The 14,481-nt window shown below is 39.6% G+C and overlaps 1 protein-coding gene across 1 annotated transcript in view; it reads right to left on the bottom strand.

Annotated features, from left to right (window-relative positions):
• CMYA5 (cardiomyopathy associated 5) overlaps positions 1-14,481 on the bottom strand; it is a 97,788-nt gene that overhangs the window by 18,369 nt on the left and 64,938 nt on the right. Inside the window, exons 8-9 of the mRNA XM_054578534.1 lie at positions 13,932-14,078; positions 12,905-13,052 (exon numbers count right to left, since the gene is read on the bottom strand). Of these exons, the coding sequence (XP_054434509.1) occupies positions 12,905-13,052; positions 13,932-14,078 (295 nt within the window). The remainder of the gene's footprint in view (positions 1-12,904; positions 13,053-13,931; positions 14,079-14,481) is intronic.

Raw genomic sequence — 14,481 nt, 5'->3', positions numbered from 1 at the left:
TATGATTTCACTTACTTGTGGAATCTAAGATAAAACAACAAAGGCAAACAAAACAAAACAGCAGCAGACTCATAGATACAGAGAACAAACTAACGGTTGTCAGGGTTGGGAGGGTGAAAATAGTGAAGGGGATTAAGAGGTAAAAACTTCCAGTTATAAAATAAATAAGTCATATGGATGTAATGTACAACACAGGGAATAGGAATATAGTCAATAATAATATAACTTTGGACAGTGACAGATGGTTACTAGACTTACCATGGTAATCACTTAGCAAGGTATATAAATGTTGAATCATTATGTTGTATGCCTGAAACTGTAAATATATATTTGTAGTATTATATTATACAAAATATAATATTACATGTCAACTGTATTTTAATTTAAAAAAAGTAGTGGCAAATATAACAAAAATGCGTACGATTTATATGAAAAACAATTTTAGAGATAGTACTAAGGGAAAGCACACAAACAACTGGAATAAGGGGAAGGCATTTCAGGTCTTGGATAGGCTAATGCAACATTACCAAAACATCAGTTCTTCCTAAATTCATCAATCAATTTAACATGATCTTTAAAAATACCAAATTTGGGGGAGCCTTCCACTCAAGATGGCAGCATAGGTGGACATGGCTCACCTCTTCATATAACCACATCAAAATTACAACTAAATTATAGAATAACTATAGAATAATGATCACTCAGAACTGTCAGAAATCGAGTTGAATGGAAGTCTGACAACTATGGAATTAAAGAAACCACATCTTACCATTTGCATCTGGTAGGACAGCACAGATGCAAAACGGGCTGGTCCTACACCCACATGTAGTGGATAAAAATTCAGGAGGGATATCTTGGGAGCAAGGAGTCCCAGCCCAACACCAGACCTCCCAGCCCAGGGATACAGTGCCAGGAAGATAAATCCCCATAACTTCTGGCTGCAAAATCCAGCAAGTATTGAATAGATGGAAGAAACTTCTGGAGTCCCAAGCAGTTCTTCTGAAAGAATCCCTACATGTACGCACCTACTCAGACTCATCCCCTCTGAGCTCCATCACTGGGGTAGCAGCTTGAAAGGCACCAGTGGCATGTAGGGAGAAACTGAAACATCTGGCATCAGGACAAGCAGAGACCACTGTCCCTTTTCTAAACTCTCCCCTCACAGAACCAGCAAGCTGGTGCCATAACTGAGACTCCATCAGCCTGCTTAATGCTGTTTGACCCGCTTTGGAGATCCCCAGAGACTCCACCCCACCCTACTTACAGGCCCACCCAAGCTGCTTTTCCATATGAATGGCTGGTCTTGGCTCCTGTTTCACAGCTTCCTAAATCTTATCAAAAAGCAACAGCTGGCCAACAGTAAGCCCAAGGCCCAGCACTAGCAGCAGCCAGCCTCCTTTCACAGACTGGCTTTGCCTGGGAATCTCCAAGCCCAGAACAAGTAGCAACCATCTCAGATTTCTATGTAGCTCAGGCAGGGTGGCTGCAAGAAAAACTCAGGTTAGGGCTGACCTTGACCTGCACCACCTGGGAAACCCCAGGGCCAGGGCACACAGAGGACATATGTAGACCATGTCTGAGCACCACTACCCTGCCCTTGCACAGTTGATCCTCCATATAGTGTGGAAGTTGGTGGTCAGTGATCACAGCCAATCCTTGCAGCTGATTGTCCTGGGTATATCTCTCCCTTTGTTCTGCCAATAGCAAGCAAGGCTCAACTATAAGAGGAGAGGTTACTCAGCCCATATGAAGGGCACACCTCAAGGACCCAGGTTGGGGAAGCTATGCCACTGGATCCTACAGGAAACCTACTATCTTAGGCCACGCTACTAAGATAGGGAATCAAGGCGGCTCTACATAATACACAGAGACAAATACAGGGAAGCTGCCAAAATGAAGAGACAAAGAAACAGGGACCAAATGAAAGAACAGATCAAAACTCCAGAAAAAGAGCTAAATGAAATGGAGATAAGCAATCTATCAGATGCAGAGTTCAAAACACTGGTTATAATGATGCTCAAGGAACTTAGGGAGGACCTCAACATCATAAAGAACATCCAGTGAGAAATGAAGGATACACTAATTGAAAAAAAGAACAGTTTACAGGAAAACAACAGTAGAGTGAATGCAGCCAAGAATCAAATCAATTATTTGGAACATAAGGGATCAAGAATCAACCAATCAAGAATCAAGAAGAAGAAAAAGAATTAAAAAACATGAGAATAGTATAAGCAGCATCTGTGACAACTTCAAGAGGTCCAACATTCACTTCATAGGTGCGCTAGAAGGAAGAGAGGAAGGGCAAGAAATTGAAAATCTATTTGAAAAAATAATGAAAGAAAACTTCCTTAATTTGGTGAAGGAAATAGACATGCAAGTCCAGGAAGTGAAGACAGTCCCAAACAAGATGGATGCAAAAAGGCCCACTCCAAGACATATCATAATTAAAATACCAAAGGTTAAAGATAAAGAGAAACTGAGGGAGGGAAGGAGGGAGGGGACAAGGGAAAATGGTGGGAGGGAGGCAGAGACAAATGTATTTAAAAAATATATAAATAAATAAATAAACAAATTTTTACCAATCTAAAAAAAAAAAGATAAAGAGAGAATCTTAAAAGCAGCAAAGAAAGGAAGTTAGTTACCTACAGGGGAGGTCCCATGAGACTGTCAGCTGATTTATCAAAAGAAACATTGCAGGCTAGGAGGGATTGGCAAGAAATATTCAAAGTCATGAAAAGCAGGGACCTACAGCCAAGATTGTTCTACCCAGCAAAGCTATCATTTAGAATTGAAGGGCAGATAAAGAGCTTCCCAGACAAGAAAAAGCTTAAGGAGTTCATCATCACCAAACCCTGATCATATGAAATGTTAAAGGGACTTATTTAAAAAAAATAAAAAGATCAAAACTAAGAAAAATAAAATGGCAAAAAATACAAGTCTATCAATAATTGAATCTCAAAAACAAACTAAACAAGAGGAAGAACAGAGACAGAATCATGGATATAGACAGCGTTTTGATGGTTGCCAGATGGGAGGGGGGGCATAGGGAAATGGGTGAAGAGCTGAGGGGACTAAGAAGTACAAATATGTAGTTACAGAATAGCCATGGGGATGTAAAGTGCAATATAGGAAATAGAGTAGCCAAAGAACTTATACACATGAGCCATGGACATGAACAATAGCGGGGGGATTGCCTGAGGAGTGGGGGGTGCTGGGTGGAGAGGGGGCAAAGGGGAAAAATCAGGACAACTGTAATAGCATAATCAATAAAATATAATTAATAAAATAAAAATACCAAATTTTCAGGGGCAGGGAGGTGCCAGATTTAGAATCACAATATCATGCTAGAGATTATATTAAAAAATCAACTAGCAAATAGGAAATGAATGTCATTAAGGGCAACTAACCTACTACAAGTTCTAAATTATAAAGTTATAATAATGAAAACTGTATAGATGGGTCAGTTGAACAGGTTACAAAGGCCAGGAATAGAGCCATCACATAGGTATATAATAAGGGAAGCTTTTCATGTCAGAAGGGGAAATGAGATTCCTTGCTGGGACAGTTGGTTAACCATACTGAAAAAAAAATAAAGTTGGATTCCCTACTTAACACTTTCTGCTGAAACAAATTCCAGGTTATAAAAGCTGAGTTTTAAAAAATAGATTAATTGGGTGTTACAAAAAGAGAGGGTTTTTAAATGTTTTATTTTATATGTATATTTTATAGAGAGGAAGGGGGAGAAAGAAAGAGAGAGAAACATTATTTGTTGTTCCACTTATTTATGCATTAATTGCTTGTTTCTTGTATGTGCCCTGACTAGGGATAGAACGAATTGGGACAATATTCTAACCAACTGAGCTACTTGGCCAAGACTTAAAAACGTTTTAAATATTTTAATTTTTAGTTTGAAAGCTAAAAGCTATTTTAAAATGAGATTTATGAATTCAACTAACTGTTACACAGTACGCATGGGAAAGCATTTGTAACTCAAATCACAGATGAGGGCTAACGTTCTTTAAACAACGAAGGGCTCCTCCAAATCAATAAGAAAGTAATACTACAATTCAACATGAAAAAATGTATAAAGAAATTGAACAGTTCATCAAAAGGAAACACATGCTCCAAAACATATAAGAAAATGCTCAACCTAATAATAGAAATACACAACTAAAGTATGAGTCTATTTCCTACTTGTTAAATCGTCAATGACCGAAAGTTTTATCACACCCCATGTAGGCAACTATAGAAGACCCAAGCCCTCTTACGTGTTGCTAGCTGGACTATAAACACCTACAGACTCTATGGAGACAGTTTTATAACATCTATCAAAATTCAAAATGTACATAGCTTTTAACCAGTCATTCTACTTCAAGGAATTTATCCTATAGACATTGGACCTGTGTGAAATAATACATGCACAAAGTTTTTTTTCTGCATCATTGTTTGCGATAGTAAAAGGATAAAAACAACTCAATGCCTCTTAATTGGTAAAAGAAGTTCAATTATATTCTTAAAACAGAATAGAATGAAAATTTTTTTAATGAGGCAGTTCTATAGGTATTGATATGGGACACCAACCAAGAAATATTTTTAAACAAAAAATGCAAGATGGTATAAGTATATGTAGTGTGCTACCATATGTTGAAAACTATATATACATGCTTGTATGTACAGAGGCTATCTGAAAAGATAAGGTATGAGTCAGGTAATAGTAATTGCTCCTAGAGAGGAGCATTGAATAGATAAAGTATATGTAGAAAAAGGACTTAATTTTCACTATATTCCCTTTTGTATCTTTTAAATTTGTATCTCATATATATCTTATCTATCCAAAATTAATTAAATAATTTATTTTTAGAGCTATGTGACAAAGCTCAGTTCATTTTGTTTGCAGAATGCACATTAATTTGAACTTTGTAAAGTAACTCCTCTAAAGATTTGATAATTTAACAATTAACTATCATCAAAATGAAGAGAGAACCTACTGTACAGGAGAACACATTTGCCAATGATACCTCAGACAAGGGCTTAATCTCCAAAATATATAAAGAACTCATATGACCCAGCACCAGGAAGACAAACAATCCAATTAAAAAATGGACAAAGGCCCTGAATAGACACTTCTCCAAGGAGGACATATAGATGGCCCGTATACGTATGAAAAGATGCTCAACATCAGTAGCCATCACAGAGATACAAATTAAAACCACAATGAGATATCACCTCATACTTGTCAGAATGCCCATTGTTAATAAATCAACAATCAACAAGTACTGGTGAGGCTGTGGAGAAAAGGGAACCTTAGTGCACTGTTGGTGGTAATGCAGACTGGTGCAGCCACTGTAGAAAACAGTATGGAATTTCCTAAAAAAATTAAAAATGGAACTGGAACTGCCTTTTGACCTAGAGATTCCACCACTGGGAATATACCCTAAGAATCCCAAAACACTAATTCAAAAGAACTTATGCACCCCAGTGTTCATAGCAGTGCTATTTACAATAGCCAAGATTTGGAAACAGCCTAAGTGCCCATCAGTGGATGAGTGGATCAAAAAACTAGTACATTTACACAGTGTAATACTACGCAGCAGAAAGAAAGAAGGAACTCCTACCTTTTGTGACAGCATGGATGGAACTGGAGAATATTACGCTAAGTGAAACAAGCCATTCAGTGAAAGACAAATACCATATGCTCTCACTAATAAGAGGAATCTAATGAACAAAATAAACTAATGAGCAAAATAGAACTAGGGACATGGAAACATGGAACAGACTGACAGCTGTAAGCGGGGAGGGGAGAATGGTGGAAAGCAGTGGAAGGGACTAGTCAAAGATCACATATGAATGACCCACGGACATGGACAACGGTGTGGGGATTGGCTGTGGGCGAGGGAGTGGACTGGGAAGAGTGGGGCAAAGGAGGAAAAATTGGGATAACTAATAGCATAACAATAAAAAAACCAAACTCTTCACGTGGAATGGAAGGAAGGAACACACATGTGCTTAAGGTAACCCGGGGGGCTAATAACCAGGAAGAATGGCTGTTCTCTGTACCTGGATCTAAGCATGTCATTCTGGGGCGGGGGAGGGGGCAGCATGTGCACAGACGATATGGAGGAACCCAGTGCTGACTCCTGGAAGCAGCCTAGGAGGCTGCTGTCACTGAATTACACAACAGATGGCTAAGCATAAATTGTTTTTAAAAAACACAGTGGGTTCTTACTGGCATTCCTGTTGACAACACCAACATTCAGCCAGTCGACCAACCCATTTAATGTAAATTGTGAACAGAGCACACTACTGGGCCCTATGGGGTGTAGTAAAGGGGTGTTCCCCAAACCTGTCTGGGCACATTAAACCTTCTGACAAAATCTCTTAAGAGAGGCCTGTGAATCTAAATGTTAACAAGCATCCCCGTTGGGTTGATCAGTTAGGTTTGGGAAACATAATCATAACAAGTGTGGGGTGAGAAGGGATGGGAGGGGGAAGCAGCAAAAAGAAGAAAAATTCATGAGAACATAAAGCAACATTAAATACAAAAACAACTAACTAAATAGTTCTAGCTGTTGGAAGCCATTTATAAAATGTTAACTAACTGTACATACGGAACTTTTTGTTTAAGATGAAAAATTTTGGTTAAATTAGGATTAGGAAGAAAATTCTTTATATATTGGTTCTCTTTTTCTTTTTTTAACTTGGAAAATAAAAATATTTGAACAGGCCTATTTTTCTTCTGATAAATGAGGATACTATGAGACTCACTGTTAACTAAACATCACTGTTAGTTCATAATAATGCAGACACATGGCATGCAGGCTGGATGCTGCCGACCACAGGATTCATGCTTTCCTGTAATCAGAGCTCTCGGGAAATCAGTGAGCCTAGGACTCTAGCCGAAGGAGTCTGGATTTTTCTTTTCTCTGCAGCACACTCCAAGGCCTCAATGGACCATTTATATTTCAGACTGAGAATCCCTGGAGCCTAGTAACATTCATTCCTCTGGAACCTCTGATCTCTCTCCTTTACCATTTCAAAGTCGCACATGTGGACAACTACTTGAGGTCCCATAGAACGTGCCTGCACAGGATGGTGACTTAACATTATGCTTTCAGGTCCTATTTATAAAAATGGTTAATAGGGAATGTATTTTCATCTTTTGTAAAACTGCTTTTAAAGACAATTACTATTATCTTGTTCAATAGCCCTTATATAAAGATCTGCATGAAAAATTCATCTTAGAGCTGAATGTCAAGAAATATAATTGTCTCTCTTAGTGAAATGTTGTGCTTCCTTTTTAAAAAGAGACAAGTTATGTAATCTCTTTCTTTCTCACTCTTGCTCTCTCCCCCTCTCTCCTGTTTTCATCTTAGCTGCCAGGAAGTACAGATTTAAATTTTATGTTCCATTGAGGTACTGTTCTTAACCCGTGCTTTCTGATACACTCTCCTCACCCCTGCATCATCTGGCTCTTGTTCTTATAGGGTTGTTTTTAGTGGTTCTATTACATCTGGGTCCTTTACTGGAAAACTTTTGGAAATTGACAGAATACAAATTAGAAGTGAAGGAACAGGTTGGTTTCCATTGACTGGGGTTTTACTATACAACCAGGAGTTACATAGGATTATAAATTATCAAAGGTAAATCAGATTCATTTGGGAAGAAAGATTTAGGAAGAGCTGAATGCCAAGAATGCAGGGGGTGGAGAGGAATCATCTTCCTATTACTCACTCTTCCAAGGGCTCCTTGCAGAGGAACGTTACAACCTGGGTCAGGAAACTAACATGATATAAAGATGAGCTCTTAGCTTGTAATCATGTAATGAATTTTGGCCCACTCACATCAGCGACCCTCCTGGCACCCTGTGAAGGATGGGGCAGGAATACTGCCTCCTTTACCCACAGGCTGCAGAAAAGGTCAAATCACTTGGGGTTGACCATTGGTCGGTCATCACCTAAACAGCTTAGTAAAAAGTTTTTTGTTTTTGTTTTTTTAAAAAAAAAGGAATGCTGGGATTCTTCAGCTCATTCACTAAGGCACTAAGTTCATTAGGAAACTCATCCTTATTTGTCCTTATTACATAGATGGAGTGGCAGGTGTCCCTAGCTGGAACACCCAACTGTGACAGACAATTCTGTTCCTGCCCCACCACCTGTGGCCCCCAAAGCTGGAAGCAGGAGGAGTATGAGCTCACCGGCCAGGCCCCCAGAGTCCAACACCCCTCACCCCAAGGGTCTCCCCGCCCATAGCCTTGGTCAGGGCTGGGGAGCAGGAGGTTCACTACCAACTACCTTTGTGGCATATTGAGTCTCACAGATTTGTCATTCAGTGCACAGCTTCGCTCTGTACAGCCCACACAGCTAATCCCTGTACTATATTTCTCTCAGTTTTCCCTCCTCCACCCACAGCTCTGCTGACTTGTCTCCACACAGGAGAGACAGAACAGCTGAGGAAACAGCCGAGCGGTGGAAAATTTCTGAAAGTGTTTTGAGCCCACCCAACCTGAGGAGAGCATTCAAAGAAAAACAGGAAGGGGTGAGTAGGAGCTCCCTCAGCCCCCGCACACAAGCCAGGGATTGGCACTCCCGCCTACCCCTAATCTCTGCAGGGGCCGACTGCTGGGATGAGCCACTGGTGCCCACACAACAAAATATGCAAATGTGTTTTCCGTGAGGATTATGGAATGGAGGCAATTGCTTGGCTATTTCAGACACTGCGTCATGGAACTTAGGGGCACAATGGGCTCATTTACTCAAACATCCACCTTAAGAGCTCAACCTGTATTTTTGGTCTTAAATTGGAATATCCTAGAGGCCATTGTACTGAGAGAACAAGTGCAGGTCTGTGCTTCTGTGTGTGTGTGTGTGTGTGTGTGTGTGTGTGCGCGCGCGCGCATGCGCATGCATGTGTATGTGTTTTTGTATTACTCAGTCTTTTCATTTCTTTTCAACTTCTCTTCCCACTCCAGACCATAGCGTTAAAGGCTGTCTGTCTTTTCAAGGACTGGGTGTGAAAAAGAGATGTGAAGTCATTCAGTTCTTAGTTCTATTTAGTTTTCTCTCTCTCTTCTTTGCTAGAGATTACAGCCAGTTAGTTGACTTGGAGCTGGTAAGCACAAAAGATTAGCTAATCTCATCATTCATCCATTCATTCATTAAACAGCCATTTATTGAATATCTACACAGACAAGGTCCCAGCCCTCACCTAGTAAAACTGAGTCACATCAAAAAGAAGTTATCTTTGATCTTCTTACTTCCTTGCAATGGCCTCCGGATTAATTTTTGGATCTGCTTTAACATAAGGTTTTTGCATAGAACCTAGGATCTATGCAAGGGCTATATAACCAACGGATAAATAGGATAATAAGTATTCTTCACTATCAGTCAGCCTTGAAAAGGTTTCCAGCCTACAGGTTAGACTAGTTCTGTCTCCTACTTAAGTATCCAAGCACTAAAATGAACTCATTCACCATTCTTCTTTGTTGGCACAGTTTCTCCCCCACAACCCCACCATTTTGAATAAGAAACTATCTTCAAAGCTGGCCTAACTTTCCTTGTTGGTACCAGTATTATGTGTGCAATGTTAATTGATATTTACCCACTAAGGTAACATATTTATTGAGCAGCTACAATATACCAGACACTGTCTTAGGTATGGATGTTGCAACTTTACATAATGGTTCTTTCATGTAGACAAGTGAATGTGATCAGACAACCCTTGGCTTGCTGTTCTTTCCAAACACAAAATAACTTTAATTATGCACTGCTGGGCAGAAAAACAAAGTGAAGAATGTGGTTCTATTAGAGGGGAAAAATAGGGATTCTTTGCTTTGGTTGACTAGTGGTGATCAATTTTGAGGTTCTTTGTTTATCAATTCTATGATCTGACTAGCTGTCTACAGCTGACATCTTAGAGGCTGAGCAATATAGATTATAGTTAATGCTTTATAGAGTTTTGAACCATCACACACTGTAAGGAATGTTTTAAAGTTGTCGTTAGAACCAGATGGTCAAAATACCCAAGACACATGGCTGCTCTGAAAAAGCAGAACTTTCCTTCCCTCCTGAACTCTCAAATTGGAAAACCAAAAGAAATACCAAAGAGTTTTGCAGCCCTGGGCCTCTGAGATTAAGGATGAATTATTTCACAGCCTGTTGATGCCCACCTAGGGTGTAAGGTATTGAGGCTTCTTTATTGATGAAGGATGACGCCGATACGATCCAACAGCAACAAGACTTAATAAATGAGCAGGGTAGTGATCTGTGGCCAACAAAATTTTGCTTGCTTCAAAAAATTATCTATTGTCAGACCAAAGATCCAGAGACTGGAGAGTCATCCCTGGGCTATGGACTGGACATACCATTCTGCCTCCTGGCACAGTCAGGTCTTTTAGCACCCAACTAAAAAACAGCTCCATCTCCAACACAGCTCCAAACTATCAACAAGGCTCTGCATGTGGAATTTCCCTTAATTTCTAAACTTGCTGGACTATATCCATTCAATAATAAAGGATGCTTGTATTGTTCCATAACTACTATAAACTTCTGCTTATCCAGCCTCTCAGATGCTCTTCTTTAATGAGAAAAATAAAAACCCACTGGCAAAATCTCAAATAGAATAAACTAATGACAAGCCTTATGTTTTAATAAGCTCAATTTCTGTCTTAACGAAACTGGTGCATGGCCATTCTTCCCCTACAAATGGAACTGTCATTTGTTTCTTTGGCTTTGATAGAAGGGTTTGTTTGGAATGCATTGTTCATTGTTGATATCAAATAGACTTTTGTTTTCGATCTGAGGACCCCAGAATGACCAGAGAAAGGGAAACATTAATCAAAGGGGTTTTGAATGGTACTGCATTCTCTCTTTACATCTATGTTTTTCATGTGACAAAGGAAACTAAGGATACATGAAAGCTCCCAGTTGTCAGGCTGCTGAGGTAGACTAACTTAGTCTGCATAAGAATACAACTTTTAGAACTAATGGAAAGAATAAGACAGGTCTAAGTTTGAGTCCTGACTCCAAACTCTCACTGCATCATTTAATACCGTGGTCACATTATTTAACCTTCCCGGGTCTCACTGAATGGAGATCATTTCTTTCCCCCGGGACTGTTGAGAGGGCTGAATGAGATTTAGCACAGTCCCCTGCGTGCTGAAGGCCCTCAGGGGATGCTGCTTCCCCTCGCCCCACCCGCTTCCGGCTCCCTGCAGCCACATTTATGAGATTACATCATAGTCCCCTCAGCGACATGGCCGCTAGGTCCCACGGTTTCCAGATTTCTGCTGATTTAAGAATCCAACTGTGCTGATATTATTTATGCAAATGCCAGCTGGGGGCTGAGGCCGTAACAAGGATGAGTCACTTCAGAACACTCCTCAGAGAGAACTGGATTTTCCTCATTTATGGTAGAGAATGGTGGGAGAGACAGCCCTGGATTCAGGTGCTCTGACACAGTGTTCTCATAGCATCAGAAGTGTTTCGTAGAAAAGGTCTATGACTACCCTAAGTCACATTAAAGAGAGGTTAGCTGCTTGGACTTTGAAATCTAACAAAGCAGGGTTTGAGTCCCGATTGCTACATACTAGCTCAGTAGCCTCTCGAAGCATCTGTTTTCTGTCAGAGTTCTTCTGAAGATTAAATAAGGCAACATACATAAAACATCTAGGACATTGACTTGGCACATAGTAAATCCTTAATAAAAGTCAGTTATAATCTCTCTCTGTGTGTTTCTGTCTCCTCTACTCCCCCTCCTCCTTTTCTTTCCACCCCTCCTCTTGCTCCCTCCCCTCCTCTTTCCCGGCCTGTGTTCACTTCTCAGCCATTTGCTTAGTATTGAAGCCTGCCTTACAGCAAACAATTGGCACGTTAACAGAGGTGTATATTTACTCTGTTCTCACTTCTGCTGAAATGCCTACATCCTACCCGTTCACACCCTCAACATTAATTCATCCTTTGATCATTATTTTGTGAAGCCTGTCTTCACACACTTGAAAGAAACTATAATTATTGCTCAGTTGTATGAAACCTCATATCGTAACTAAATAAATAGTTGTTGATTGATTATGAAAATAAGAGCTTAATAATATACTTCATTGAAAAGCTACCTAATTTCATACCATTATTTCTAAGTTCCATAACCTACCACAATTGTTTATCTCAGTAAATTTGGTTTGAAAAAAGTTAAACATGTCTCTATCAAAATATGAATATTAAAAATAATGATCTATGATCTGAACATGAAGTTGTCCTATTGCCATGGAGTGGAGGTTAAGAAATCACAGTGTCAGTAAATGAATTAACATTTATCAAATTTTAGCTTCATAATTCTAGTGAGAAAGCTTTACATCTCTTTTTTCCCACAAAAATCTCTAGAGTCTTCATGGTCTTGGAGAGGCAGGTATGTCTCTGTGATTACATATGTAATTAACTCCTTTAATATCAGCAATATATTACAGAGACATTCAAATTTACATTTTACACTTGCACATTACCAATACATATTAACATTGTGTACAAGCTCACCATTAGTTTCCTGACTTAGGTGGTACCTATTCTGATATAACTAAAATAATTATACTAAAATGTGCATAAAATATGCATAAATCCTGTCTAATAACTCATGTTAAGTATACCTCAAAGAATGTTTTCCTATTAAAATTCACAAACATTTTTCTTACAAGGGAATTATTATTCTGCATTGTACCATGTGTATTATCAGAAACTTGGAGTTCATTGACAGAGTTGCAAATCAAGTCAACTTAATTAGCTCAGCAGGATTTCAGGAAGCTTTCCACCCTCTGTGGACACAGCTCAGCGGTTAGCTTTGGGCCCTGAGCTGGGTTCCTGGCTCCCCAGGTTCTCCCTGTGGAGAGGTGGGGTCCCCCCTGGAGAAGGATCCTTACCTGAGGCCCTCGCCCTCTGGACAGTGCTGCTTGCAATACTCTAGAGTATAGGTCTCAGTGGCCTCTGGGTTAGCAGACTGCCATCGGATGGTGGCCGTGTTCCAACACACGGTACAGTCCTCGACACGGATCACAGGGGTGGAGGGTGCTGTAGAGAGAGAGCAAAGTCAGCTGTGGAGCAACCAACGCCAGTTCTGCTTCCCTGGAAGCTGGGGAGAATGTTTTGATATGATTTTATTTTAATTTTTGATAGAAAAGTACATTTTGTGTTAAAAACCCCAAAGGTATAAAAACGTGTATAGTGAAAAATCTCCCTCCCACCCTGCCTTCTAGATCGCCCAGTTTTCACCCATCCCCCAACAGCTTCCAATATTAGCTTCCTATAAATCTTACCCGAGTTTCTCTATACTTATATAAGCAACTAAAAATAAAGATCCTTGTCCCCTTCCCTATGCACAAAAGTTAGCCACCATCTTGCTTTCGGTGGGTGCTAATAAATGTTTTAAAAGGAATAAGAAAAGACAAAACAGTAGGAGTAAATCATTTATTCCCCTGAGGTAGTTACAATTACCTTAAAGGCAATTCAAGGTTGGCTTACGCTACGCTTGCTTCAGCCTCTTGTGGAAAGGCTCCATCATGGGAATGCTTTCTTAGCTAATACCATCGTTGAAAAAAAATCTTTTGGGGCTCCTAGCACCCATATGATAGGGCCTGAGCTTCATAGCCATTTCTGATTCTGCCCCAGCCCCAGCCTGTCTCCAGTCCCCCTCTGAAGTGTTTTCATAACTGCCTGTGTATAGCTGGACCAGGGCCCTTACCCCCAGTTTTTTGGAGAATCATCTGTTTTGTATCTCTGCCCACTGGATTATGAGCTTCTTGAGAACAGGAGCCCAGTCTTATTTATCATTGCACACCCAGCAATACACAATACCCAACATGCCACCGGTGTTAATAAATGCTTGTTGGCTGATGTTAATAGTCCGTGAGGAATTGATTATTGCCTCCTAATCCCTTAACATCTCCTTACCTGTTCTAAAAATTGCCCTTTCGCTGGGCATGCTACATCCGGTGAAATTCACAGCCATTACCCACACTTGATAGTATCGGTCAGGTTCCAGGTCTTCAAAAATGCAGTAGCTTTCTTTCACTGTAAGTCTGTATTCTTCTACCAAGTCTAGCATAAAACACAATCATAAACTCTAGGAGGTCTTCCAAAGTAAACTAAAAGTTACAGATATTGAAAAAATTGGTCTATAATTTTTTTCAGTGGAAAACCCAAATTGATAAGCTTACAGATACCATTATGAGATAGCTATCATTTTAGAATATATAAGAACACAACAGCATTCTGAAAAGAGATATTTAGAATGACAAAGAATTACTTGTGAACACTTATCAAAATATAATTGCATTTTGTAAGATTATTTTTATCATTTTGTTTTTTTATTATTTTTAGTTGTATTTTTGTAAGAGTCTGAGCTTCATATAAATACTACAATTGAATGTTTTAATAACAAATACAAAAATTACAGAGTTTATGTTAGCTTAAATCTCAGCTATACATTATCAAGATAATT

This window comes from Pteronotus mesoamericanus, unplaced genomic scaffold (assembly GCF_021234165.1).
Source record: "Pteronotus mesoamericanus isolate MK-2021 breed Mesoamerican mustached bat unplaced genomic scaffold, CSHL_Meso_final contig_50, whole genome shotgun sequence".
In the NCBI taxonomy this organism is placed as follows: Eukaryota; Metazoa; Chordata; class Mammalia; order Chiroptera; family Mormoopidae; genus Pteronotus; species Pteronotus mesoamericanus.
Note: the sequence above shows the minus strand (reverse complement) of the source record. Positions and strands in the feature narration are given on the sequence as shown.